This window comes from Electrona antarctica (assembly GCF_951216825.1).
Source record: "Electrona antarctica genome assembly, chromosome: 12".
Lineage (NCBI taxonomy): Eukaryota > Metazoa > Chordata > Actinopteri > Myctophiformes > Myctophidae > Electrona > Electrona antarctica.
The window spans coordinates 30,532,372-30,559,868 of NC_136793.1; the positions used below are offsets into that span (position 1 = coordinate 30,532,372).

General features: G+C 42.1%; 1 protein-coding gene across 1 annotated transcript; it reads left to right on the forward strand.

The window, feature by feature from the left end:
- Positions 1-659: 659 nt before the first annotated feature.
- LOC306933560 (protein prune homolog 2-like) lies at positions 660-25,635 on the forward strand. The gene is made up of 11 exons (XM_079515821.1): positions 660-844; positions 1,632-1,676; positions 2,759-3,205; positions 8,691-8,773; positions 10,403-10,624; positions 11,079-11,249; positions 13,448-13,547; positions 13,808-13,939; positions 16,153-16,239; positions 16,868-16,966; positions 25,323-25,635. The coding sequence occupies exons 1-11, from the start codon at positions 741-743 to the stop codon at positions 25,351-25,353; spliced, it is 1,521 nt and encodes a 506-aa protein (XP_079371947.1). The 5' UTR covers positions 660-740; the 3' UTR covers positions 25,354-25,635.
- The last annotated feature ends 1,862 nt before the right edge of the window (positions 25,636-27,497 follow it).

The following is a 27,497-nucleotide window of genomic DNA, read 5'->3' on the forward strand; positions in this document are numbered from 1 at the left end:
CCTATGATAAATATACCACTAACCAGACATACTTAGAAAAAGCTACATCCTCTGTCCCCAGTCCGGAGCAATTATACACAGCTTTGAGCTGCCCCTCCCAACCCATTACAGTCAACAATCATGGCCAAACAAGTGCTGTTGTAGCAGGTTTCCACCCATCAGATACTAGGTCAACGGATGACAGCGAGGGTCAGGAGGGAAACCATGATGACCAATCTAATGTTGTGCTGAGGAGTGTCTCATCATCTCTGAGATATCCATCAGATAACTTCTTGAAAGCCAGAGAGGAAGTTTATGTGCATTCACAGATCTCAATGGAGGACTCAGATGAAGACAGGCACTCCCCCTCTACACCTCTCCCTCGTCCTCCTTCTTTGAGTGGTCTCCAAGGTTGGGATGGTCAGTTAAGGGGACACGGCATCTCTCAAATTAGCTCAGAACTACAATCTCCTGTACTCACCAACAGTTCTTTCTCATACAACACTTCTTTGACTGGCACCCCACTAAGTGAATCAGCCCTCACTACAGAGAGAGACATTGGATTACCATTTGCTGGAGATCTCATGGAAGAACAGCAGCAGGACGACAAGGAGAATGAACAGGAGGAAGCTGGTTTGGGGCCTTCTTCACACACAGAACCCACTGGCATGCTCACACACAGTGAGCTGACTAGGGTTTGTTCATCTGAATTTGAAGGAAAGACATTTGAACCCAAGAGGGAGAAACTGCACCAGAACACAATGGATTACTCAACCGAGCAACCAATGGCATCACTTGATTGTGATGAGTGGTCATCTGAACAGCAAATGAGAGGCAATGTTTCTCAAGAAGCAGCCTGTTATGGGTAAGCAATATACTGCACTGCGAATCATCAAGCTTCATCTTAGTTCTCGACGAGGCCAAATATTTTTAAGCCCAATATAATTTTTCATGATGAATTCCAAAAATAGCTAATCTACAAGCTAATACCATAACGGCTAATAACATGCCGCATCCACAACTCTTTGTGTGCATGTCGATTGGCTATTTTCAGCCACATTTCAGCACAAATTAAATATTATAACGTGACAAATTGCAGTAGTCTGAAATACCCCTTCAACTTAAAGCAATAATTCAACATTTTCTCAGAGTTCTTATGACACACACGGTAGTTACTAGTTAGTTAGTGTGTTGGAGCATTGGCATGGATAAACAGACTATATGGAAACACTGAGCTAAAAGGCCATCCCAAGGTCTGGTAGGATGTTGGATGCACATGATGTGTATGCATGTGTGCATGTGTGCAATAATGGGAAGATAAAGGGTCATGTGGTGAATATTGCACCCATGTGGCCTTGCAACACACCTCAGAGAGAGAGAGAGCGCATAAGTGAGAGTGAAAGAGTGGAACTTTATTTCTTAGTACGTGTGTGTGTGTGTGTGTGTGTGTGTGTGTGTGTGTGTGTGTGTGTGTGGTGTGTGTGTGTGTGTGTGTGTGTGTGTGTGTGTGTGTGTGTGTGTGTGTGTGTGTGTGTGTGTGTGTGTGTGTGTGTGTGCGTTTATGTATGGGATCCGGATTTGATCTGTGGCCCTTTGTGTGTTTATAAATCTGTTTACGCCTCATTAAATATGCATTACCTGCCTCATTACAGCTGGAGCCCCACCACAGCTAATGGAAACAGCTCCCCTAGCTCAAGGTGTGTGTGTGTGTGTGTGTGTGTGTGTGTGTGTGTGTGTGTGTGTGTGTGTGTGTGTGTGTGTGTGTGTGTGTGTGTGTGTGTGTGTGTGTGTGTGTGTGTGTGTGCGTGCGTGCGTGCGTGCGTGCGTGCGTGCGTGCGTGCGTGCGTGCGTGCGTGCGTGCGTGCGTGCGTGCGTGCGTGCGTGCGTGCGTGCGTGCGTGCGTGCGTGCGTGCGTGCGTGCGTGCGTGCGTGCGTGCGTGCGTGCGTGCGTGCGTGCGTGCGTGCGTGCGTGCGTGCGTGCGTGCGTGCGTGCGTGCGTGCGTGGTGCGCAGGAGAGACTTTGCCTGTGTTGCTACTAAACTGCATTAGTACAGGGTGTAACATTGCTATAGGTTTAATATGCCTGATGATACGGCTGTCTATCAAGTAAACGTGAGAGCAAAACATTACGTTAAATGGTCTGCTATTCCATGGAAAAAATCATTGCCAAAGCTTACATTTTAGTACATTTTAGCATTACAAAGAGTTAATTAACTCAACGAGATGCCTCCATTGAGAAGACTCAAATGAGGTTCACCTGTGGCGTTTATTTTTTATTTATTTTTATTTTTTGAGAGGTGCTACTGCTATGCCCCTATGCTCCTATGCCCAGCTTTCCGGGCATTGGCTGATAGCGATGATTTGATTGGCTATTTGATGATTTGATTGGCTACAAATCAAATTGAAGATAAAAGTGAGGGCAGAAAAGTGAAGAAGCCAAAAGTGATTGGCCGGAATGACATTTGTGATGATTTGATTGGCCATAGCGATGATTTGATTGGCTACAAATCAAATTGAAGATAAAAGTGAGGGCAGAAAAGTGAAGAAGCCAAAAGTGATTGGCCGGAATGACATTTGTGATGATTTGATTGGCCATAGCGATGATTTCATTGGCTACAAATCAAATTTAAGATAAAAGTGAGGGCAGAAAAGTGAAGAAGCCAAAAGTGATTGGCCGGAATGACATTTGTGATGATTGGTTGAGCACGGAATGTGATGTATGATGATAAGAGCGCCTCTCACTTCACACGGGTGTGATTTTTCTCTTTTTGTCCCTCAGACTCCAAGAGGTGACATCAACTAAGACAACCAAGAGCTCAACGGATGGCCAAACCCAATATGGCTATAACTATCACTACCCTGACCAGAGAACTGAAACCCAAAGTGACCTTCGTCCAGTCTACTTTGAAACCAAAGGTGACAGCCAGCAGGACAACACTGATGTCTATGCAGAGTTTGGGACTCGGCCCACAACGGCTGGGTACGGATCCCAGCATGTTGGAGAGTATTTTGAGACTGGAGTTGCAGAGCACAGCTCAGAAGGTCCAGGACAACACCAGGCTGATGTTCAGTATCACAGAGGAGATTTGGGGGTTTACGGATCCAGAGACAATGTTCAACATGTGACCTCACGTGATGGAGAGTCATTATACCATTCAGATCTGCACCGTGAGAACGAAGACCATGCTCAGTATGCTCCAGACGGATATGCCCATTTCCTCTCAAGGTTAGACCTTCACTAATACAGTATGTGCTGATCAGTAGGCACACTTGGGCCATTTAACTGTACATAACACTTTCGTATGGCCCAAAGTTATCAATTATACCTCCTGGACTGATTGATAAAGAGTATAATATAGGCATTAGGCAGTTAATATAAACCAATAGCCATCCTTGATGAACAAGATGAAAATGAGCATGCTTGTAAACAGCAAACTGTTCTGAAGAAGGATGGCATCCTCCTCTTTTAGTGAACTCTCTTTCTTAAATGTGACACTGATATTTATGTGATATTAAATAAATTCCAATCAACATTACTTTAAATAGCTTATAGCTGAAAGTTAACCTCTTTAACCTCTGCTCTAGTTGTTTTCCAGAGGCTTTGTAGATTACAGTTGCTATACTGTCTCTTGCCATAAGGAGGCAGCATAGAACCTTTTAAAGTGGTACTTGATACCCCGTTTCTTTGGCAAAAATATTCATAGAAATGAATAATGATAACATGTTTACATTTTAATGGTAATCTATCATTGTTGATGCATAAAGTTTTTCTTGAATTCTCCAATTCTCCAAAACAAATATTGCAATACACAAATAAAAAAAGAGAGTGATATTTTTAACTGCTAGAGAAATCAGAGCAGAGAACATTTTAAGAATTGGATCAAACTCCACTGGTGCTGCTAGTGTGTGTGTGTGTGTGTGTGTGTGTGTGTGTGTGTGTGTGTGTGTGTGTGTGTGTGTGTGTGTGTGTGTGTGTGTGTGTGTGTGTGTGTGTGTGTGTGTGTGTGTGTGTGTGTGTGTGTGTGTGTGTGTGTGTGTGTGTGTGTGTGTGTGTGTGTTTTCATTGAAAACGGAAACTAAATGTTAGTAAGTTTTGTAACACAGCACTGCAGGGTATGAGTGAATAGTGGTGAGGTGACAATTACAGGATGAAGTACATACAGTTATTTGTACTTGAATTATCAGTTGAAAGTTTGTATTGTAAATGAGAAGGGACCTTTGCGGACCTGGCTTTTTTCGCACGCACGCACACACATGCGCACACACACACACACACACACACACACACACACAAACACAATCCACAAGACCACAACCTTCAAGACAACACAAGAAAGCTTGAGAGTCTCAAGCGTTTCCAAGGCTACTTTACAAACTTGACTTATCAAAACCAATAAAGATGTCAAATAGTGTGATAACACCAGGTAGTTGGTGTGAAGGGCAGGCATGGACATTCTGTATTGTCACATTTCTTATTATGTAAATAAGAAAGTCATGTGACTACATTGTACAATGTAAGGTGTGTTGCATGTTAAGACACACCTGAGCTGTTCACAAATGTACCGTATGTCATTTGTTGAGGGCTATATGTCCTAATAAGTATGTGTGAGTGACATTATGTACACATTACTTGTTTTGTGTTTGTTTTGTCGGGGTTGTACGGCAGTTGAGTCTAAACAGTTGCATTAGAAATATTTTTTTTACACATGCTTCATGGTGGTGGTATGAATCGACTTGACTTAGTAATATTGTGGCTTTGATGGGCTGGTGTGGCTCCCAGTTCATGCACAGCTATATTTGATGGTTCAAGATAAAGAAAACGTTATTGTCCATTACATTTACATAAAATGGAAATTTGTCTTTCGCACACCGAGACTAATTTCCATTCCATAGCGTGTGTAGTACATAAGAGTACATAAGAGTAAAATGTTTTGGTTTTGCTTCCTCATCATAGCCTAGCAACAGTAGTCCATTCCAGTGTGGCTACGTAGACACTTTGGCCTGACTCACACCTGCACAACAGATTGTTGTATAGCTGATGCATGAGACTTGTTTACTGATGCAAGCTCGCAATTCATTTCCAATGGGAGTCACATGGTTTGACACAACATTTTTGTTGTATGAGGGGGAGGGGGGCAGTCGAAACATAGCCGAAAGCCGTACAACAAAAATGTTGTGTCAAACCATGTGACTTCCAGTGGAAATGCATTGGGGCGGCCATGACACTTACCCTTTGTTTACAATAATCTACCATGCATCAATGTTGTATGCTAGATCGATAGGTGTGAGTGAGGCCTTACTGTAGGCCTACCACATGGCAGTATCTGAAACAGAAACATGTCCTCATGCATGCTATCGATGTGAATGATGCAGTAGAACAGTGGTGTAGGGTGTCTGGAGAAATGAGTATACTCTAATTTAACCCAAGTAATTCAGGGTGGTATCCCGTGTGTAAAGAATTATCAGAAATTGGCAGGCCAAGTTATTGTAAGTTATCCCTACTGATGATCCGTTCCTTGTTCCCGATGATGAAGTACGTGCTTGCATAGCTGATGGTACCATTGGGTTTCAAGACAAAAGACATCAGTGTCAGTTAACTCAATCCAGAGATTTGTTGTTCAGACAGAATCCAAGCTGTGCAGGTCAGGATTACCCAGCCTCTTTGTGCGAGCTACCAACTCAGTGGCCTTGTGGTTAGAGTGTCCACCCTGAGATTGGGAGGTAGGGGTTACCTGAGGCTGTACTTGTACATCATGGCTGGGGGATGTACTTATACACCAAGCTGACTCATGCTAAATGAGATTGCATAGTTGTCTGAATCTAGATTGCAATCTTTTTTCGTTTAATTGTGCAGCACTACATCCATATTATAGTTTTAAGTGGATATTCTGCCTAGAAGTGACTCTGAAAACCTTGGCTTTCCTTGAAGAGTATAGGGCTTTCTTGGTGTTGACAGGATGTTGTGTTGATCATTTCTCGAATGGTGATTAGTCATCTACTGTCATCATGGTAAGTAATTAACGGCTTGCCTTGCCACTCTGGAATCTCTTCCTTGTGCACTCCTTGGTAAGAACCGTGAGAAAGTCAGCTCATGTTATTGTTAGTTCCTGTTTCATTGGAAATTTCCCCTTTTTGCAGGTTAATTTTAAATTTAATTTAATCTCTTCCGTGTGGGCTCCAGGCACACACAGTCTAAGTAGTTGGTGGCTTGCCATACACTACACGCACGGTTGATGACGTCAACAGGTCTGACTCTTTCGTGGAGCATTCGCCCAGGTGGCCGTGGTTTTGAGGTTATTATTCTGTGAGGTTAGGGTTAAGGTTAGGTTTAGCCATAGTTTTTGTGAGGTTAAGTTTAGGGTTAGTCGGCAAATAACCACGCCCACCTGGGTGAATGCTCCACGAAAAATGCATTCCCGATGTCAACGATCATGTTGAACAACACAGATCGATATATCGTGATACTTCCTCCCACGATATATATATTGTATCATCCTCCCAATATCGTGATATCGATTAGTACTAGTAGTAGTAGGTTACACATTGTTGTGGACAGACAAGTTATGGACAAGTTGCAAAGTTGCAATCAGTGTTTTACTGTTTGGAGGAGGCAAGATTCATGTACATTGTATATGTATATTGGCCAGTTTGTGACACAAAAAATCTTTTTTGCCTTTTATGGGTTATTTTTTTCATTTTCAGTTACAAATATTGTGATATTATCATTATCGAGGGCCTAATATTGCCACAGATATCGATCGTATCGTGAGGTACCCATATCATCGCACCCCTATAAATTATAGCGATTTCCAATTTTTGGCCAATAATTAGCTAATTATGCAAATTCCACAAACACAACAGTATAAATGGAAATATCTTTATTTGATGTTCTCAGAACCCCAAGAATCAAAATATGCCACTCAACAAAGATCAGTAAGTAGTATGGTGACCACAATTTGATGGATATGCCCCCTGAAAAGTAGGCGTGGCCGATTTTATGATCAGGAGTCATTTTTTACTAAAGAAAGGAATCGTTGGGATGGATCCAAGAGTCAGGACCCACAAAATCCATAATTAGACATCCCATCAGGCACCAGTTCATATTGGCCTTTTTTCTTTTTTTTCCTTTTCTTATTTGGGTAACCCAACTTTGATTGGCTCGTGCGTGGTTTCCCATGTGAGTTGTACTGGTACAAATTGGTTGATTGGTATTAGTGATAGTAATCACCTTTATGAACACATTTGTGAAGAAAGCTATGGGGAAGCATTTATTTTGCAGATTGGTCAAAAATGTGTCCAACTTTCCCTAACTAGACTGACCATCCAAGCAGAATGCGTTCATCCACTTTTGATTGATTGAATACCTTAACAGTTTGCAGAAAAAAGCACAGGAAAGTACAGTTCAATACAAGTTCTACTAAGAGCATTTAAACCCAAGAAAGCCTGTGGCTTGTTTCCATTGGGGTCCTTCATATTCAATTAATCAGAATTTAGTAATTTACTATTCACGTAAACATGATTAAACTTGATATATATATGAGGAAAAACATATAATACAATTTTGATTTTGTAAAGGATAAACATAACGATAGGAATCATACCTACTACTATATGTCTGTATTATGATTCCTTGTGTTAGGGTTAGGGTCTTGATTGGTATTGAATGGTTTGATGATGATATTATACGTGCCAACTAAAATAGAAGTGGATACAGTATGGTATATATACCTTCGTATACCTCCACTGAAGTAGATAACTAAAAATAGCATACATTGCATTGCCATGAGTTTGAGTTTTCCTTTGTCTCTCTCTTCTCCTTTTTATTCTCAGAGTTTATCTCCTTTCTTCTGTGAAGTATCAACATATATATTAGGTTACTTATTCAAATTGAATTCAAATGACATCAAGCACTCCAAAGTTACACAACAAGGTTTGGACTGTATAGACATATTAGACAATAGTTCCATTGACAGCATCCTGTGGTGTGTGCGTTGTGCGTGTATAGATTTGATGCTTGTGCATGTGTCTGCGCGTACTGCAACGTTCTACTATTCCAATTGCATTATGGGTATTTGTTTTGTCCCAATTTGTAAATCTAATGACCCGCCTACTCTTTGTAGTGCCAGAGGGATAAGCGACCCCCCTCCCCTGTGGGCAAGTGTTACAGTAGTGTTTAGTGTGCTGTGCTTGCATGTGTTTAATCACGTGCAAGTGTGGAATCATTGCTTAGAATCAAGAGGCCATGTGAATTTGTTGTGTAAAGAACTCTAAGGTAGGGGTCCTTGTCAGTGAGGTATAAAAAGTGTTGCAAAGTACTTGTTATACTTTGTGCTGCATTTCTCCATTGTTAGCAGCCCCTATGCTAATAAGGGTTTGTTAGAGGGACTGGCTGCGAGTGGGGAGAGGGTCAGCAACACTGCTTGGCATTGTCTCACCATCCCACACGTGCAGGTCTGGGAAGGAAGCAGTGAGTCTGTCTGTCTCTTTCTGTCACTTCCATGCACATTTATCTCCATGTGTTTGTTTTGTATCTCAATATATCAAAACACTCCTCATCCAATGGAAAGGGAAACATGTGACAGTGTTTTTTAAATGCTTTTCTTTGTTTTATTCAGTCCAATACGGTGTGTAGTCGTGCCCTTGATTGTGGTAGCAATGGCGATGCTGGTTTATGTGGTCGCTCATTATTGTATTGATGTGCCTCTGGGCAGGTCCTTTCAACAGGGAGATGGTGCAGCAGGAATGGTGACAAAGACGGCCTCCAGTGATGAAGACGAGATGGATAACAGAGCAGGTAACATCAACATGCACTATAATATCCAGTACCAGTGCTGATATTTGAAGCATTTTCTTAGCAGTACTTATTGTGATTACCTCTAAATACTACTTTAGCCTACTACTAAATATTCCGCCATCCATGCTAGAAGTGATATTAGTGTCTTGCACCGGCACTATTATAACTTCCTCACACGCATGTTGTCTAGAACAAGTTTTATTATGTTACGTTTTATGTGTCCCCGGGACCAAAACCAGTGAAAATAGCCGGTCTACAAGCTCGAAACACCTCTCTTGTCTCTTGGATATTTTGAACATGTATACAATATATATTTGAAATTTCATTTTAGTTTCTGAAAATGTTTTGATTGATTTTGATAAATTCTAGTAAACTAAAAAGGGATGTTTACTTGTGACCCATAACAATGGTTCCGTTACCATGACCCAAACATGGGTCTTGACCTGCTGTTTGGGAAACACTGGTCTAGAATCTAGATAACACAGTGCAAAGGTTGTGCATGTGTGTTCATCCTAAAATGAGGCGTGGACAAAGCTATCTTCCCCATAGCTTTGCGCTTCAACTTAAGGCCAGCTTTGACTTGGTCTTCTTCGTTGCGCCCAGTTTTGGGGGGGGGGTCCTGAATCAGGCATACTGATCACATGCAGTGTAGGGGGAGAGACAGATGTAGACATTTTTATGCGTGGGTAAAATTGTAAAATGCATCTCTTTTTCTTTTTGTGAATGAGGTTTTAAAACCTTATAAGATAGAGTCCAAAGGCAAGCACGCACATCTCAAAAAAATCTACAGGTGCTGAATAAAAGATACATACAGTGAAAAAGGGAGGCAGTCCGCACACTGTTTCTCAAGCTCCCAGGTAACTTTATTGAAGACACAATGTTTCGACCCTTACGGGTCTTCGTCGTCAGGTATGAATAATAGGGGACAGCTAGATCAACAAAGAACAAGCCGTTTTGCAATGAAGAAGATTAGACTGACACTCCCACCACATCTATAGGATAAGGCTGCATAATAAAGCATGTCAAGCCAAGGACCCATAGAATTATTTATAGTGGCACTAAGGCCAACTCTAAGACAAATTTAAATCGAGGGTAAGTCTAAGGTGGTACAGAGGTGCAGAAAAACACAAAAAAACACAAATACAATGCATAGAAAATACGAAAAAGACAAAGTTAAAAGAATAAAAATAAGAATCAACCCAGAAAAGGGTAGCCTATATGTAAAAAGCTTCACGTTGAAGTAGGAGACGATTGTGGTTTTAAAACCTAACATTTCAGCCAATGAAAGCTGAAGTTCTCTTAAATCGCTATCTTTAGAAAATATCACTGGATTACAATCATACTCACACTGGAATGTAATTTAAACACTGGCTATGATTTAGCATTTCCAGAACTGCTTTAATTTGCAGATGTGTCCAGAAGAACTGAGAATTTGGAGTGGGGCCTGGCATCTAAATATAATCTATAATGTTGAAATATTCCTATAGATTTTTATTAAACAGCCTCTTCATATTTTTCATTTCAAGACCAAAATATGAATACTAATGTGACTCATTATAGGCCCTGGCCTGACCCACAACAGATCACTGCATATATGTTATCTTATGGTGTTTATATTACCCTGCCTAGATCCACCCTCCACCCTTGATCTGTCAGGAGGGTCCAACCAAAGAAAGAAGCTGTCAGCCCCTCGCATTAATGTGTCATTGGACCATAGTGAAGGGTCCCTCCTCTCAGACGATGCGCTGGATACAGGAGATGAGGCCTTAGACACAGGGGATGACCTGGATCTCAATATAGATGACCTGGACACACCTGATGAGGCTGAATCCCTTGAATTCAATGGACAAGGTCAGACATGCACCCAAAGACACACAAAATCATGTCATGTTCACAAACTGGCTCACTTGTCTTCCATGACTATACAAACACAAGACCATTCTCAACCTGTCAATCAGAAATAGGAAAGAACAAATGTAAGCATGGATAAAATGGTCTGAAATGTTGGACATGACATGCATGCAACAGCGGTGCGTTTATAGGGAATGCAAGGAGACTCCATCGTTATTGAAACTCCCCAATTGTTAGACATTCCTCAATTTACCACTAAACTTAATTCATGATAATCCCAGTGGCATGTGTTCTTCTGGTCAAAACGTGTGTATTCCTACGATCCCTGTCATGATTAAACTGACCACTGAAGTAGAGTTGCGAGTATATACTAATTTGAATTGTTTTTAAAACAGTACATGCATCATACTGCATGTAAGCTTTCACTTTAACTGCTTGTGAATGTCACAAACAGGAGAGTCGGAGCCATGTGCAGGAGCAGGAAGAAGTGATGCTGTCCTGGAATGTGATGCATCTGAGGAGCGCAGTGACAGCAGGCTGTGGAGGAGCATAGTGATTGGAGAGCAGGAGCATCGCATTGATATGAAGTGCATTGAGCCTTATCAAAGAGTCATATCACATGGAGGTATGTCACATGGATGCACGCACGCACGCACGCGCGTTGTCCAGAACCACCACAAAAGGGCTCTCCCCGGGCTCTGGACAGGGCCCCTGCCCAGGGTCCATATATGGAGCTGGCCTGTTCTCACAACACTATATTTGGGCATGCCTGACACAGAACTACATAAGCTGGATCACAACACTCTATATTTGGGCATGCCTGACACAGAACTCCATATATAGGAATAAAGGGACACAGAGAGACACATACAGAAATCTCCATATATGGGCATAAAAGGGACACAGACAGATGGGTGGAACGGGTACTCTGACACGGGTACAACGGGTATTGCATAGCCGGGTGGGGCATGGATCTCCAACTTCCATGGTTACTGACTCGGTGCTCTAAAGCCGGGCACCGGTCTAGTAGCCTGTCCCAGCCAGTGGGCTTTCTGGTCAAGAGGGGCGGGCATGGAGCAAGCGCTGGGAATATTGGTTCACCGCTGTCTGTTTCCCTCTCGCCTCGCTTGCCTGTCATGTCTGCGCACACATGCACCTACTTGCAAGTGTGCATTTTGTCACACTGGAAAGAAACAGCAGTGTTGGCCAGTAGGATTATTCCGTGTGGGACTGTGGGTGCAACCTTTGTCAAGTCAAGGCTACATGAATCACAGCAACATGATCTCGCATAAGCACTCAGCCTATCTGATCCAGATGACCAGATCTGCAATTTATCTGAATGACTGTTAAGGCACTTATTTAAATGGGTTAATGATTAAGTCCCTAACGCCTATACCTATACCAATAGGCAAGCTTGTCATTGTCATGTCACTTGAAAATAAAGGCGTGCATGTCCATTTATGCCAAAATAAAAATGTTATATTATCTCAGGGATTATTTATAGGCGTCTGATGTCACTGTGCTCTCGTGGTCAAAATCATCTCACACATAATGTGCTTGCATATGTTTTGACAGAGCCAGTAAAGCAATGTTTGATTAAGCATCTAAACTGTTTTTAATTGCGTCATTTTAATTGCTTGTATTGCTGGAAATCTCCTACAAATTTCATAAGACACATCGTTGATGTATGCCTTTACAAAATATATATTTTTCACATGTATAATATTTATTAGTTTTATAGCTATACATTTTAGGGGTGAATAAATATGTTTAGAGCTGGTCAGACAGAAAACAGGTGCAGACAGAGTGTACGACAGCTCCAGACCAGGAACATTGATGAATGAGGGCCATAGGCTTGTATGAATGAGGGCCATAGGCTTGTATGAATGAGGGCCATAGGCTTGTATGAATGAGGGCCATAGGCTTGTATGAATGAGGGCCATAGGCTTGTATGAATGAGGGCCATAGGCTTGTATGAATTGAATGAATAACATCTCGGATACATTTCTTTTCAACCAGCGCCGTCCCGTCACCCTGTGTGTCTCTCCTCCGCTATGCTCTCATCAACAACGTAACATGCTATGCTGCGCCGTAGAATGGTGTAGCCGTGTAGCGCATCGAACATAGCAGATCTATAAGCTCACAACGCTTATAGATCAACGCTTAACGGATAATATATAGAATATTATGGTATTCGAGTCGACGTAATGGTTAATGGCCTACATGGAGGTATGTCACATGGATGCTAGCGCGCGCACACACACACACACACACACACACACACACACACACACACACACACACACACACACAGTCACACACAGAGTCATCTCACATGGAGGTATGTCACATGGATGCTGGCGCACACACACATCCATACATAACAAGCTCTCTTGCGGTCTTGACCAATCACAGCGATTGGCAGCTTGGAATATTCAGGACTAAAAATAGTTTTAAAAAACTTTAGAAAGTAATTTCCAATGGCAGCAGCCTGTACGGTAGGAAACCTCTGTAGGAGAATGCTTGTCTTGAATTTAAAAAAATACATCCCCTTGTCCTTATTTTGGGGGGAACATTAATAGCCAAAAATAGCCTATCTACAAAGTGTTGCAACATGACGCATTATGAACTTGTAGATCAGCTGTTATTGGCGAAGAGATTTGGTGTAGGCTGAAAAAGCAGTCCAAGTACAGGTGCATCCCAGGTCCGTTTTACTAACATAAGATTAGTGGGTAAGTACAGTAAGTAGTTAACTCTCTTTCCCTCTCTCTTGCTCATACAGTACAAGCACATTGTGATCACCCATTATGTCCATGTTTCCAGGTTACTATGATGACAAGAACGCCATCATTGTGTTTGCAGCCTGCTTTCTACCAGACAGTGACTGCGATAATTACCATTATGTTATGGAAAACCTTTTCCTGTGAGTATATGAGTATAACACACAGCTGCCAGTGCCTTTTAAAAAACACAAGGACAAATACCAACAGCTGACAAAATATTTGAGTTTTTGTGTGTGTGTGTGTGTGTGTGTGTGTGTGTGTGTGTGTGTGTGTGTGTGTGTGTGTGTGTGTGTGTGTGTGTGTGTGTGTGTGTGTGTGTGTGTGTGTGTGTGTGTGTGTGTGTGTGTGTGTGTGTGTGTGTGTGTGTGTGTGTGTGTGTGCACGCCTGCGCTTGCATTAGATATGTGATCAGTACTCTGGAGTTAATGGTGGCCGAAGACTACATGATTGTTTACCTGAATGGTGCTACACCTCGTAGGAAGATGCCTGGGTTTGGCTGGATGAAAAAGTGCTACCAAATGATAGACAGGAGGTAATACACACACACACACACACACACACACACACACACACACACACACACACACACACAATGAACATACTGTTATAATGATGTTATTACAGCATTCATTGTGGGGGAATTATGGTACAATTGCACCTTGTAGTTGTATTGTTAATATGTTGTTATAATATCATCAAAAAATAGCAGATCTACAACACAACATGTAGATTGGGTATTCTTTTGTGTGTGTGTGTGTGTGTGTGTGTGTGTGTGTGTGTGTGTGTGTGTCTGTGTGTGTGTGTGTGTGTGTGTGTGTGTGTGTGTGTGTGTGTGTGTGTGTGTGTGTGTGTGTGTGTGTGTGTGTGTGTGTGTGTGTGTGTGTGTGTGTGTGAGTCTGTTATCACAGACTGTTGTTTTGTTTTGTTTGTTACCTGCAGGTTCCTTTTCCCCTCTCCCACTTATGTTATGTTATGTTATATTATGTTATGTTATGTTATGTTATGTTATGTTATGTTATGTTATGTTATGTTATGTTATGTTATGTTATGTTATGTTGAAGAAAAACCTAAATTAAAAATAAATAAATCAACACTTAAACTGAATGTATTGAAAAGACAATTAGCACAAAATCATGTTTGCTGAGTTGAGTCAGTAGTGAGTGTAATCAATCAATCAATCAATCAAACTTTATTGACAGCCGTAGCCAATAGAAGACAAACAACAATTAAAAACATACAAAACAGTTACAAATAAATACAGGGGTTCATAAAACTCTAAAAATCTCTCACAAAAAAAAAATAATAATCTATAAGAGGCACTCATACCAATGTTTCCACATCAAAGAGCGGTATCTAACCGTGCTAAACCTAGGATTGGTCAACACCTTAATCACGTTATTATGTGACCCATCAAGTCTGCTTTTAAAGCTGAACATAAGGTTTCTCAAGAGAGCATGGAAGGTGGTTAGGCCAGAGTCACAGAAGAGCTGACTAGCACTGCCACCCCTAGGCTTCTTCAGGAGAATCCTGAGAGCATCATTATAAGCCACCTTAAATAATTCACCCATAAGGGGGCTGTATACAGCGGGGTGCAGTATGCTCTAAATAGGTTCACCTTGACCTCAACTGAGCAGTAGTGAAATTTCCTGGCTAACATGTTAGCTTGGGCATACAGCATTCTGCGTTGTCGATACATGTCAGCATCATCTTCCATCTTGTCATTAATGATGTGCCCCAAATATTTACAACTGCTGCTTACAGAGAGGGTTTGATCTGACAAGTAGAACACTGGAAAATGTTGTTTCTGATCCTCCTTGGTCCTGCAAATAACTACCACACTCTTTTTGGCATTGTATATGACATCATATGTAACCCCATAATCAGAGCAAATGTTCAGTAGCTGCTGGAACCCAGCACTACACGGGGAAACAATGGCCAAATCATCGGCATACATAAAATGGTTGATCAAAGTGTTACCTATCATGCAGCCAGTCCTACACCCTCCCAGCAGCCTTGACAGGTCATCCATATACAGATTGAAGAGGGCGGGGGACAGCAGCCCCCCCTGCCTCACCCCATTGCCTACACTGAAGGGGGAGGATAGGCTGTTCCCCCATTTTACCTGCATACTCTGCTTGGCATACCAGTATGCCAGGATGCGTATAATGCATCCAGGCACACCCCTCTGCTTCAGTTTGACAAAGAGTTTATGGTGATTAATTCTGTCAAAGAATGTAATGAGTGAGTGAGCAAGTAATGTGCTGTAATTGGTTGAAGGAAGTGAACAAAAGTAACCCAGCAACTCTAAAGGTGGTGGATGTCCTCTAGGGAAGAGAGGACAAGAGTATGTGACTAATAGGCAGGCAGGTGCCACATTAGCTGATGACCCTACCAGCTCTTCTGGGTAGAGCCATAGACCTATATAAAATATTAAAAACTAGAGGACTGACGTATTAGCAACAGTGATTTGCGTTGACATTAACCATTACTTAATAATGGTGATTTGCCTGATTTACTTAAGTTGTGCATGTCCAGTCCATTACACCAGTACAAAGAATTGTTCAGGCTTGTTTGAGAGGTACTGTATCGCTACTAGGTCCTTCCCTACTCTTTTCTGACACAATGCTTTTATTTGGCCTCATTTTGATATACTCTGTATGCTTGCCTAATTTCTTGTTCTACTTCCGAATGGAGACCATACACTCACTCCCACTTTTGTATTCTCTTGTATTATTGTTCTCATAGGTTGAAGAAAGATCTTAAGTCATTCATCATCGTTCACCCTTCCTGGTTCATACGGACAGTGCTGGGAATCACCAGACCCTTCATAAGGTTATAGCATTATACTTGCATGACACGATCCAGTAGTATCTTAACTAACGTAACTTTCTAAGAAATAGAAAGTAAGTAGTAAATGGGACTCATGTTGCAGCGACTTTGAGTGACACGTCCTCGACACAAGTATGTGTTTTCAATTGAATAGTGTTTGGCTATCCTAATGTTAACCACATCAATCCTGGTGTGTCTATCTTGGGCAGATCATTATAGACAAAAATATATTTTTTAATCAAACAAATAAAACATTTATAGAGATAGCTGGCTTTTCAAAGGACAGTGTTACATGAGGACAGTTCTACCAGCGAACCATTTGTTTGGTTTGGCAAGGTAGCTTCAAGGTATTCTTTGTGGATATGAGTGTCGTAACAATGGCAAAAAGACAGCCACACATTTGTTTTGATTCATTAGACTTAAATGTTAAAAATGTGAAACTTGATTGACAAAACAGATAAGTACATGGTGAGTAATGCATTGCAACGCCTTTGTGAGCTTCTTTTTTCTTTTTCTTTTTTGCTATTCATCGGTAACATTGACAGCATGAAATTTCTCCCATTCAATCCTTTCTTTCTTTATTTCTTTCTTTCTTTCTTTCTGGTCCTACATCCTACTCCCACCTCTTCAGCTCAAAGTTCAGCAGCAAGATCAAGTATGTGAACAGTCTGGCAGAGCTGCAAGGAATGATTCCAATGGAGTACATCCATATTCCACCCAGCATAGTCAAGTGAGTCAGGTTATGCTTTGCACATTTTTTTTTTTTTTTTGGAAAATAAGTCTCAAGTGCATATTGTCACAATATACAGTGTTTATGGATACATATTTTGATGCTCTTTAACACTGTGTAGGAAGGTGATCCCTGAAGTCTGCTTTGCCTGTAACGATACAATTCTAACTAATATTGGAGTGTAATGTTTAACTTATAGAATGTTGGTGTCGTGCGTCTATTTCTTTTAAAACATAGCCTAAAGCCTTTCTGTTTGCTGCTGCCTTTTATTTTATATATTTCCATTATTCTTATGCACTGCAATTTTACACTTCTTTTGTTTTTACTGTATTCAAATAACAAGTCAAATTTCAACATTAAACATTAAGCACACCTGTGCTTTTACCCGTTGCACCCGCAGTGCAACTTGGCACTGGTGTACTACAGTCCTAATGGTGATGAGCTGCTTCCTCAGCATGGCTAAGCATCTGAAGATTCTGAACAGTGTCACTTATCACCTTCTAGCACTGTCATCTTAAGGATCTTCACACCAATTCCTTGACTGGCTGGTTCTAGTCACTTGATTATCCTCTGTATAACATTTTCTTACAATGTTTAGCATCGTCATGTAGTCTCTCCACATTGTTCTTTGCTATTAAGATTCCTGTAAACTGGAGCCATTCTTTCACCTTCCTGACTGCAGGTGACCTGACTCTCCTAGTGATCTGTTACTGTGATATTCCAGGCATGGTGGGATGTCTGCCTTTGGGTGTCGTCCACTAAACATGCTGTTCTGTGTCTGATGTATCTTCAAGCAAGGCTATTGATTGATTGATTGATTGATTGATTGATTGAAGAATTTATTATTTATTATTTAACAGTTTACAGTACATTTCAAGCACAACTCAATACAAGACTGTTAACTGTGGACAACACCATAAAGCATTACACTTGTTTACAATAGGGTCCACCATGTTCAATTCATAACAACATTTAGAGACGTACAAATATACACTTCTATATAGCCAAAAACAGGAAATCATCATAGAGGTAAAAAGGGAAAAAACAGGGGGAACGGGGGTGGGGGATTCAGATTTTACGGGGGCCAGTTTCGAATTGCAGACGTCCGTAGGTTCCCTTTGAGAGCGGTTTTGAAGGAGTCAAGGGATTCGCATGTATTAATGACTTCCACATTTTGGTGGCATAGGAGCGAAATTAATTTAGTCCCTTGTTTGTGCCGAATCTGGGTTGCACATGGTTTGTTGAACTCCCTCTGGTGTTGTGGGTGTGGACTTCGTTGAGATTAATACTCCTTGACCGTTTTTCACCGTATTTAGACAGGTGCATGGGTATCTTGGTGGTGTATCGAATCTTGTGGACCAGACCCATTGCAAGATGCTGTACTCTGTCGTCAACCCTAAGCCATTCCAGCCTGTCAAAGTGGGCAGGGGTGAGGTGGGTAGCCTGACCAGTTTGTCTGAAGCCTTATTTTAAGGGCCTTAGAGGTGCTGTGGTACCAATAGGTGCATGCATAGTCGAAGAAACCTTGTACGAGGGCTCCTGTTAGGGTCTTCAAGGTGTTTGTGTTGACCAGTGAGGAGATCCTGTATAGGAATATTGTTCTTTGGTTGACTTTTTTGATTACGTTGGTGGCCATTTTATCACCGGAAAGATTTGCCTCCAGGATGGAACCTAGGTAGGTAATTTCATATTTTTGTGTGATAATATTGTCACCCACTCTAACCAAGAAGCCATCTGCCTTGCTGAGATTACTATTTGATCCAAATAGAAGTAAAGATAGTTTGTTATCAGCGAGCCAGGTGCAGATTCTACCGAGTTCAGAGCTGAGGGCCTTTTCAACCTGCAGTTTGTTCCTGTGCTGAGTCATCTGCGAACAGGAACAAGTTGCAGTCACAAGCTGATGTCATGTCGTTTACATATGGCACAGTAAAGGTCCTAGTATGCTTCCTTGTGGACCGCTTAGTTCTTACTGGTTAAAAGGAAATAACGCATGCAAATTATACATAGTTAAAACTCATTAGATAGGATCAAGTGCAATTAAAAGCCAAGTAAGGATTTGAACACCTCAATGGACTGGGCAGGTCGAATGGGGAGATGCAGATCGTTCCAGAGCCTGGGAGTGGCATCCGCAAAGGCGCAGCCACACGCAATTTACACACACAATGTACAATTTGTTATGACTCGAGTGTGGTGTGACCCAAAAGCACAACAAGGAGAGGCAAAGCAGAGATAAAGCCCCCTCGGGCGGATATTTTATTCACAAACACGGGGGGCTAGTGAGAGGCCAGGGAGAAGAAAAGGTTGAGTCAGTGGCAAGTTTCACAGAGGAGAATATAATGCACAGTAACGGCGTGACGTTTAACTGGCTAGCTCTAAAAACTGAGAACCTAAGTCTGGCTGTCTAACATTACCAACCTAGACTGGTGAGGAACTGGCACAGAGCTCCAGGTGGGGCTGGCTCTTGTAGCCTCAGGAGATGATTGCAGATGTCCCTCAGGTGTGGAGATAGGAGCTAGGGAACACCTGTGTTGAGGTGTGCTGTGAAGTGCTCTGGGACCCTCTATAGTGGCGCTGATGGGCACAGAGAAATCACAGCACATGGATGTGGAGGTGATGGAGAGCGAACCGGTCCGTAACACAATTATGTATAATATGCATGTGTTACTTCCTGTGAACCAGTTTGGTGGTGGCGCTCACCCTCCACTCTCTCAGATCCCACTGCGGGATCTGAGAAATCCTGATTTTGAAACCTGGTTTCATTCCGCACATGAGGATAATCTTATACGATTTTCTAAACATCACAGTGATCACATGTACAAGCAGATGTTATCAATGGAGCCGGTTAAACTTGCTGTGGTAACAGACATAGTTTTGATATATCTGGGAAGACATGTCGACTCGACTGTTGTGTTGTCGACACACATCGATAAGCCTTCGATACCTGTTTCCACTGTCCACCTCACCCATAACAATTTGTTTTGACCGGTCTCTGTATCAAAACTCCTCTCATTCACTTTACGTCTGTCTCCTTGTACAATCGTCTCATTATGATACATTTAAAATATGTCCTGATCTTCTGTGATCAGATTGGGAGCTACGCAACCTGTTTGTCAACTGAGGAGGACTGACTAGGTGGTGGATAAGAAACATATTTGAGTAGGAAGGGTCAAAAAAATAAATAAATCGTAGTTTCACTGAATTGAGTCATGCATGCATACTCTTCACGGCCGAGCTACACCAAGCACGGAACGCGAGCCCCGCATACGCACACTAAAATACTGGATCTAAAAAGTGATCTAAAAGTGTGTGTGTGCTAGGGCATTAACGAGTTGAGATTTTTCCCAGTCGACTTGTCGGACAGTAAAGTCGAAGTTAAGTCGATGCATCGTTTTATGACGGGGGGGTGGTGGGGGGTATACTTCAACAGCGGGCGGGTGGGGGTGCGTGAGCTCAAATACGGAGCATGTCAAACGGAGCACTGCGCACACAGTGGTATCTATGGCAAAGCGCTGATTATCAAAACATATAAATGTAATAGTAAACACTAAACAGTCCACGCACACTGGTACAGAGACCAGAAGAGAGAACACAACAGGAGAGGGGGCATAATTGGCACACAGCGCAGCAGCAGCGCAGCACAGCGGCCCGGCCAGGCAGCCATAAGAACACAATACAAACTAGAAAAAGTGCCCTTCTGGGCACAGGTCTCCACCAGGTTGTGTGTGTGTGTGTGTGTGTGTGTGTGTGTGTGTGTGTGTGTGTGTGTGTGTGTGTGTGTGTGTGTGTGTGTGTGTGTGTGTGTGTGTGTGTGTGTGTGTGTGTGTGTGTGTGTGTGTGTGTGTGTGTGTGTGTGTGTGTGTGTGTGTGTGTCGCGGCTTGGCCTGTTGTAGCGTCACCATGAGGCTGATTTGAAAACGGTCAAGTGGCATTTCTTCCAAAGCCTAGTGGGAATATGCATGCACAGTTTCACCACAATCGGACGCTGCGTTGAGTAGTTGTGGCGATTTGTACAAAGCGGGCTACTCCTGAAACGTTTAGAAGCCAATCGTAGCCAATGAGGGTGGATTATGAGAAATCAAACAAACCCGTCTTGATCACATGACTATGGAGAGCATGTGTACCGATTTGCGTGAAATTTGGATAAGATCTGAAGGAGTAATATTAGAAAATGTGTTTGACATATGTCGGCCTCCTGGTGGCGCTATAAAGCGCAGATGTGAAAAATTCCAGGAAAAGGTTTTTCCTTGGCCTCTAGGGAGTTGGCATACAAAGTTATCCACAGAGCCGTGCAGTTAGACGTAAAACACTTTTCAGCCAGTTATAGCGCCACCATGAGGCTGAGTTGAAAATGTTCATGTGGCATTTCTTCCTCTGCCTAGTGGGAATGTGCGTGCACAATTTCACGGAAATCACACAATGTGTTCATGATTTGCAGCATTTTGTTTGAAACTGAGCACTCCTGCGAACTTTGGAAGCCAATCTTAGCCAATCAGGATGGAGTCCGAGAAATCTGAAAGACCCGTTTCGTTGAATGGCTCTAGAGCATGGGTTTTCAACAGGTGGTCCGTGGACCACTGGTGGTCCGTGAAGGTGTTGCATGTGGTCCCTGACCATGCATTTAGTAATGTAGGAAAGTGAAGATTTATTGCATTGACCACAAGTTAAGAAACAATGCAGTAAATGATCTGGTGACAAACGATGACGCGTCGTTTGTCACCAGATCTGGTGTTTGTCACCAGATCTACTGGGAAGTCGGATGTCAAGAACTTCCACAGAAAGGTGAGTTAGAATCTCAAGGGAAACCGTACCGGTTTGCCTGGTTGAGTCACCATTATTAAAGAAATGTGCCCATAATCAATCGCAAGTGTCTGCTTACTCATAGAGTAAGTTACAATGAACAGCAACATGAGTTGAATATGGAAGGTTAATTTCTTTCCCCCACACCACGCCCATATCCTCCCTCCCAACACAACAATGGTCCCCAGGTTAATTCTCAGTCAGGGTAGTGGTCCCCAGGTTGATTCTCAGTCAGGGTGGTGGTCCCCAGGTTGATTCTCAGTCAGGGTGGTGGTCCCTGGTTCATAATCAGTTGAAAACCCTTGCTCTAGAGAGACTGTGTACCAATTTGCGTGATGTTTGGACAAAATCTGTAGGTGTACTGTCCAAAAACTTGTTTTGCACAAAGCGGCCTCCTGGTGGCGCTATAACAGGCCGTTCTGGACATTTTGGGGCAGAGGTTCATCGTTGGCATCCAGGGAGTGTGTGTGCAAAATTTGGCATCGACCGGGTTAACGGTGCCGGAGATTAGCTGGTCACAGACGGACGGACGGACGGACGGACGGACGGACGGACACACGGACGGAGTGCAAAACATACTCTCTCCCCATGCCTTCGGCCTGGTGGAGACAAATATAACATTAACACTAGTGGCAGTACAGCCTTCAGAACACAATAGAAGACATATGTCTATATTAACATTATAGCAGCCAGAAGCAGTTAGCACATCATCAGAATACAATCTGCTGTGCCCGTTACCTTCCACGTTCTCGACGTGAACATGTATTCCTTCTCCTCCTCCGACAACAACTCGATAAGGTCCTCATGTTACTTCCTTTCTGAGCCATGCAAATAAACAATAAACCGCACTGACCGAAGACAAAGAGATTCATGCGTTCCGCGCGTAAAGCTAAACCAGAAACAGGACAGTCACTGCGTCAGCACGGAGGTGGAGGGATAAAGTTTGGGGATAAAGTTTGCGCGCACAAACGCTTTGGAAAGCCTGGTGTAGCTCAACCATCAGGGAAAACAGACAGCAAATGCACAGTACGTTCTATTTAAAGTCCCTAACTTAGACACAATCATGCCTTTCTCATTCTCCTCAAAGGTACGACGAGGAGCGGGGTATACACAAATTTGCATGCATGAGGTAATTCAACTAACCTGCCTCGATTGGACAGACCTGTAGATAACCCTGAAATGTATTGAATGCTACATTTTACCCTATGCTCTGGATTGACCTTAGATATCTCCTTTCCCACGATGTCTTGTATACTAGTAACCTATATGACCCTGTCTGTGATGTGCCCTGGCCTGTCGTTAGTCCATGTTAGCTTTCCTTTGACTTTTGACCCAAAATACTCTAACCCTTGAACCCAACCCAACACCCCACATAAACCCCAATGCTTGAAGGAGTGAATGAAGGATGGATCTTTGTCAAACTTGCCTTACTCAATATCCTATACAATTTGCTATAAAATTGCTATAAAGTTATAGCAAAATTGCTGTAAAGTTGCTACAAAAAGCCTGCCCAAACCTTCTTTCTAAAATGATGCCATATAATTGCTGCTGCAAATGTCATGCATGTATTCTAAACATTCCATCAGCTAAAGCATGATGTGCTTAAAGGCCTCCACAGACCACAGCAGACATTCCAGATAGTCCAGTGGTTCCCAAACTGTGGTGCGTGCACCCCTTGTGGTGCGCGAGCGCCTTCTAGGGGGTGCGCGACATGAAAAGTCTAATGGTGGTGCTATGGTTTTATTTTTAATATATTAACATATTATGCCAATATATGGCAAGTAATGCAGAATATAGCCTATGCTGCATATATTATGCCATATTCAGGTTCATATATGTGCATATATGTGCATAAAAAGGAAATATATGTCTCTATATAGCTTATGCAATTTATATTTCCATGTGGGGGGGTGCATCAGCTAGGTCGGGAGGTAACAGGGGGTGCATCAGCTAGGTTGGGAGGTTACAGGGGGTGCATCAGCTAGGTCGGGAGGTAACAGGGGGTGCATCAGCTAGGTCGGGAGGTAACAGGGGGTGCATCAGCTAGGTCGGGAGGTTACAGGGGGTGCATCAGCTAGGTCGGGAGATAACAGGGGGTGCATCAGCTAGGTCGGGAGGTAACAGGGGGTGCATCAGCTAGGTCGGGAGGTAACGGGGTGCATCAGCTAGGTCGGGAGGTAACAGGGGGTGCATCAGCTAGGTCGGGAGGTAACAGGGGGTGCATCAGCTAGGTCGGGAGGTTACAGGGGGTGCATCAGCTAGGTCGGGAGGTAACAGGGGGTGCATCAGCTAGGTTGGGAGGTAACAGGGGAGTGCATCAGCTAGGTTGGGAGGTAACAGGGGGGTGCATCAGCTAGGTCGGGAGGTAACAGGGGGTGCATCAGCTAGGTCTGGAGGTAACAGGGGGTGCATCAGCTAGGTCGGGAGGTAACAGGGGGTGCATGGCCAAAAAGGTTTGGGAACCGCTGGTCTAGTCTAATTCGATTCTATTGAGAATGATTAGACTAAGCATAACCCAATTCAGACAACACATTACAAAATAATATATGATATGATATCTGATGATACTAAACACAGGAAGGTTGCCTGGCAGGCTGGATAATTCTGTGGCCTACTGGCATTGTGCACAAGAAGAATGATCTGTCTAGTGATTTGCGAGATTAACTCTGTAAACAAGCAGGCACACAAGCAGAGCGTATAAGATTATAGTCCATATACATGTCCAGGTTGGCAGTTGGCGCTTCACAACTGAAATGGTTACTGCACCTCTGCTGTGGTCTACGGAAGTCGTAACTCATAGACTCACAGGAAATGGAAGTGTAGCCTTCACCTGATGTCGAAGTAATTAACACAAATTTGCACTGGCACTGTGCTTGTCCCCTTGATATGTTCTCCCCTACTAACACCTAACCTTTACTCTATGACCGGACTCTAACCCAGACTGGATGAAGAATTAATGGAAACTGCGGCTAAGTAAGCAGTGAATTATTGCTGTCTGTTGAAGTGTGTGTGTGTGCGTGCGTGCATGCATGCATGCTCAAGTTAATTAACTCAAGTTAATTAACATGAGTTAACTCAAGTTAATTAACTCAAGTTAATTAAAAAGCCTTTGTGGTAAAACTTACATATGAGTACTTCCCCAAAATAATTTGTTTTGGCATAACATGTATGCGTTTGTGCAGTTATGCATCTGGTGCAACCCAGCTCTGTTTAGTTAAATTGATGTAATTGTCTTGATTTTTTTGTTTTTGCCATGAAATAAAGGCTTTTTATTTATGTTTGCCAGAACAGTGACTTTTGTGTTCCCTACTACAGAGCACCTTCTTCACAAATATTTGGATTACCGAGCACTACAGATCTTTTCTAGTTTCCTGTGATATGTTACTTTTTTCTTTTTTTAACCTTTTTAAAGTTAGTTTCAGCTCATATAATATTATACTCCATGTAGCCTACAATAAAAGGTTCCATTACCAGTGGAGTAGACATTCCATCATTAGTCTGTGTAGTGACAACATACCGTATCTCTGTCTTTGTCTCTCCCACTTTCTCTCACTTTTAGAGCTGATAAGAGGGGAAGCTCAGCTGTTTGACAATTAGATGATGTCTGGATGCCGCCTTTCCTCACCCTACAGTATTCTGTCCTTAACAGTATGTGTACAGTATACAATATGCACATATTAATCAACCTGCAGCACTGCAGTGTACAGTATGGTCCATCAACAAAACATAATGGGCAAAGTATCAGGGAGTTGCTCATGCAGGGTTCATTTGTTTGTATCTAAATCCATTAAGCTTTAGATAAAGTAAGAATGAAACTGTATTTACATTATTCTGAGTACAGAGACTGACACAGAACAGGATTTATGCTGTGTACTTTAGGTCTATATTTAGGCCTGTATTAGTTTTCTGTATTCAGCTGAGTTTAGTTTTTCTCTCAGTGAGTGAGTTCCTCTGTAACTTGATTTGGGAAAATACATTGTTGCTTATTTTTTTTACATAAGGCAAAGCTTACTTATGTTTTGTTCAGTTTCACAACTTTTCGCGTTACATGCTGGAATGGCTCTCTTACTCACCATATCACACCCCATCGAAAGTATTTACCTAATTTATACTTTATACTTCTTCAATTGAAAATACGATTTCTAACCCGTTACATGTCACCATTCTGGCGCCCCGCCTTTCCGAAGATTGACTTCAATGCATTGGATATAAATGTTCAGAGAACGACACATTTTGTACAACAAAGTTGGGCTAAACATTCACATCTAGTCGCCAACTTCACATGTGTAACTTCTCTTCTCTTATTAAATGTGGGAAAACAAGCTGTGTTACATTGTAGATGCATTAATGACAAGAACTAATGTAGACACATTTTGGTACTTTCGATCTTAAGTTTTGTACATTTTTGTTTTACAGTTTCACTATGTAAGATTAATTACTGCATCTAAATAAACTGTATTTATGACCTAAAAATTGTGACAAGCATGGATGAAAAAGAAGTTTATAATCTATCCCTAAACGTTGCCTTATACAGTACTGTAAGTGTATGTCATCGAGTTTCCAAATGAACATGTTGAGCTGACAGTGTTGCAAGCTGTTAAAGAACATACAGTGTGCGACACTAAAAAATTATAAATCTGACTTAACACCCATTACTACTAACTATTTTATTTTGTACAAAACGGCTGTCACAGATTTAAGGACACTGGACAGAATTTAGATCACCTAACCCAGGGGTGCCCACACTTTTTGACTTGAGAGCTACTTTCAAAATGACCAGCTCGGCAAGATCTACCCACCAAATCAATTATTATACCATTGCTGAAAATAGTTTAAATATATACCTGAGGGGGCTTCGGAATAGTAGAGTTCGTGTTACATTCTGTACAGTATGAGACAAATGCACTTGGAATGGGAAATAGAGGGGGAGAAATGTTTTGGTTTTTTTATCGGTTTTTTTCTTCAATATATTTAAATGAAATACTCTTTAGGGGCATGTCATGTGATCTACCTGCACAGCCTTTGTGATCTACTGGTAGATCGCGATCTACCTTTTGGGCACCCCTGACTAACCTAACCTAACATTTGATGTTACTGTTAATAAGAAGCAGTTGAAATGACATATTGCTGCATTGATCATTATATCAAATGATACAACATTGTCTCCAGTGACAATCCTACAGTATATGGATTACCTATGTGAATCCATCTACAGCGTTTTGCATCAAAGAAGTTATGAAAACAGAACGTATCAGACATGAACAGGGCTACATTTGTTCACTAGGTTAATAGAGCTTACTGTGTAATTTTAATGGTCTCTGTCATGCTTTTCATGCTATCGAATGACTTGGCTTTGGCTTGTGTTATCCTAAATAATGATTGAGTTACGTGTGTGTGTGTGTGTGTGTGTGTGTGTGTGTGTGTGTGTGTGTGTGTGCGTGCGTGAGAGAGAGAGAGAGAAATAAATTGTACTGAAGATTGTACAGTACTACCTTAACCTGTATAGGTTATGTCTGTGACGTGTATTCATTCATCTTTCACTTAGTCTGTGTATATGTAGGCGAAAATGGCCCACAACCTATTAATCTGCTGTAAAAATGTCTTTTGCTTCAATAAAGATATATTCCTGTACCTTCTCCCCATGATCAAAACTCAAATTCTGGTGTTTTCTCCGTACTACTATCTTGAATTTGAGCTTCAGAACTTGATATGCTAATTCTTATTTATTCATTTA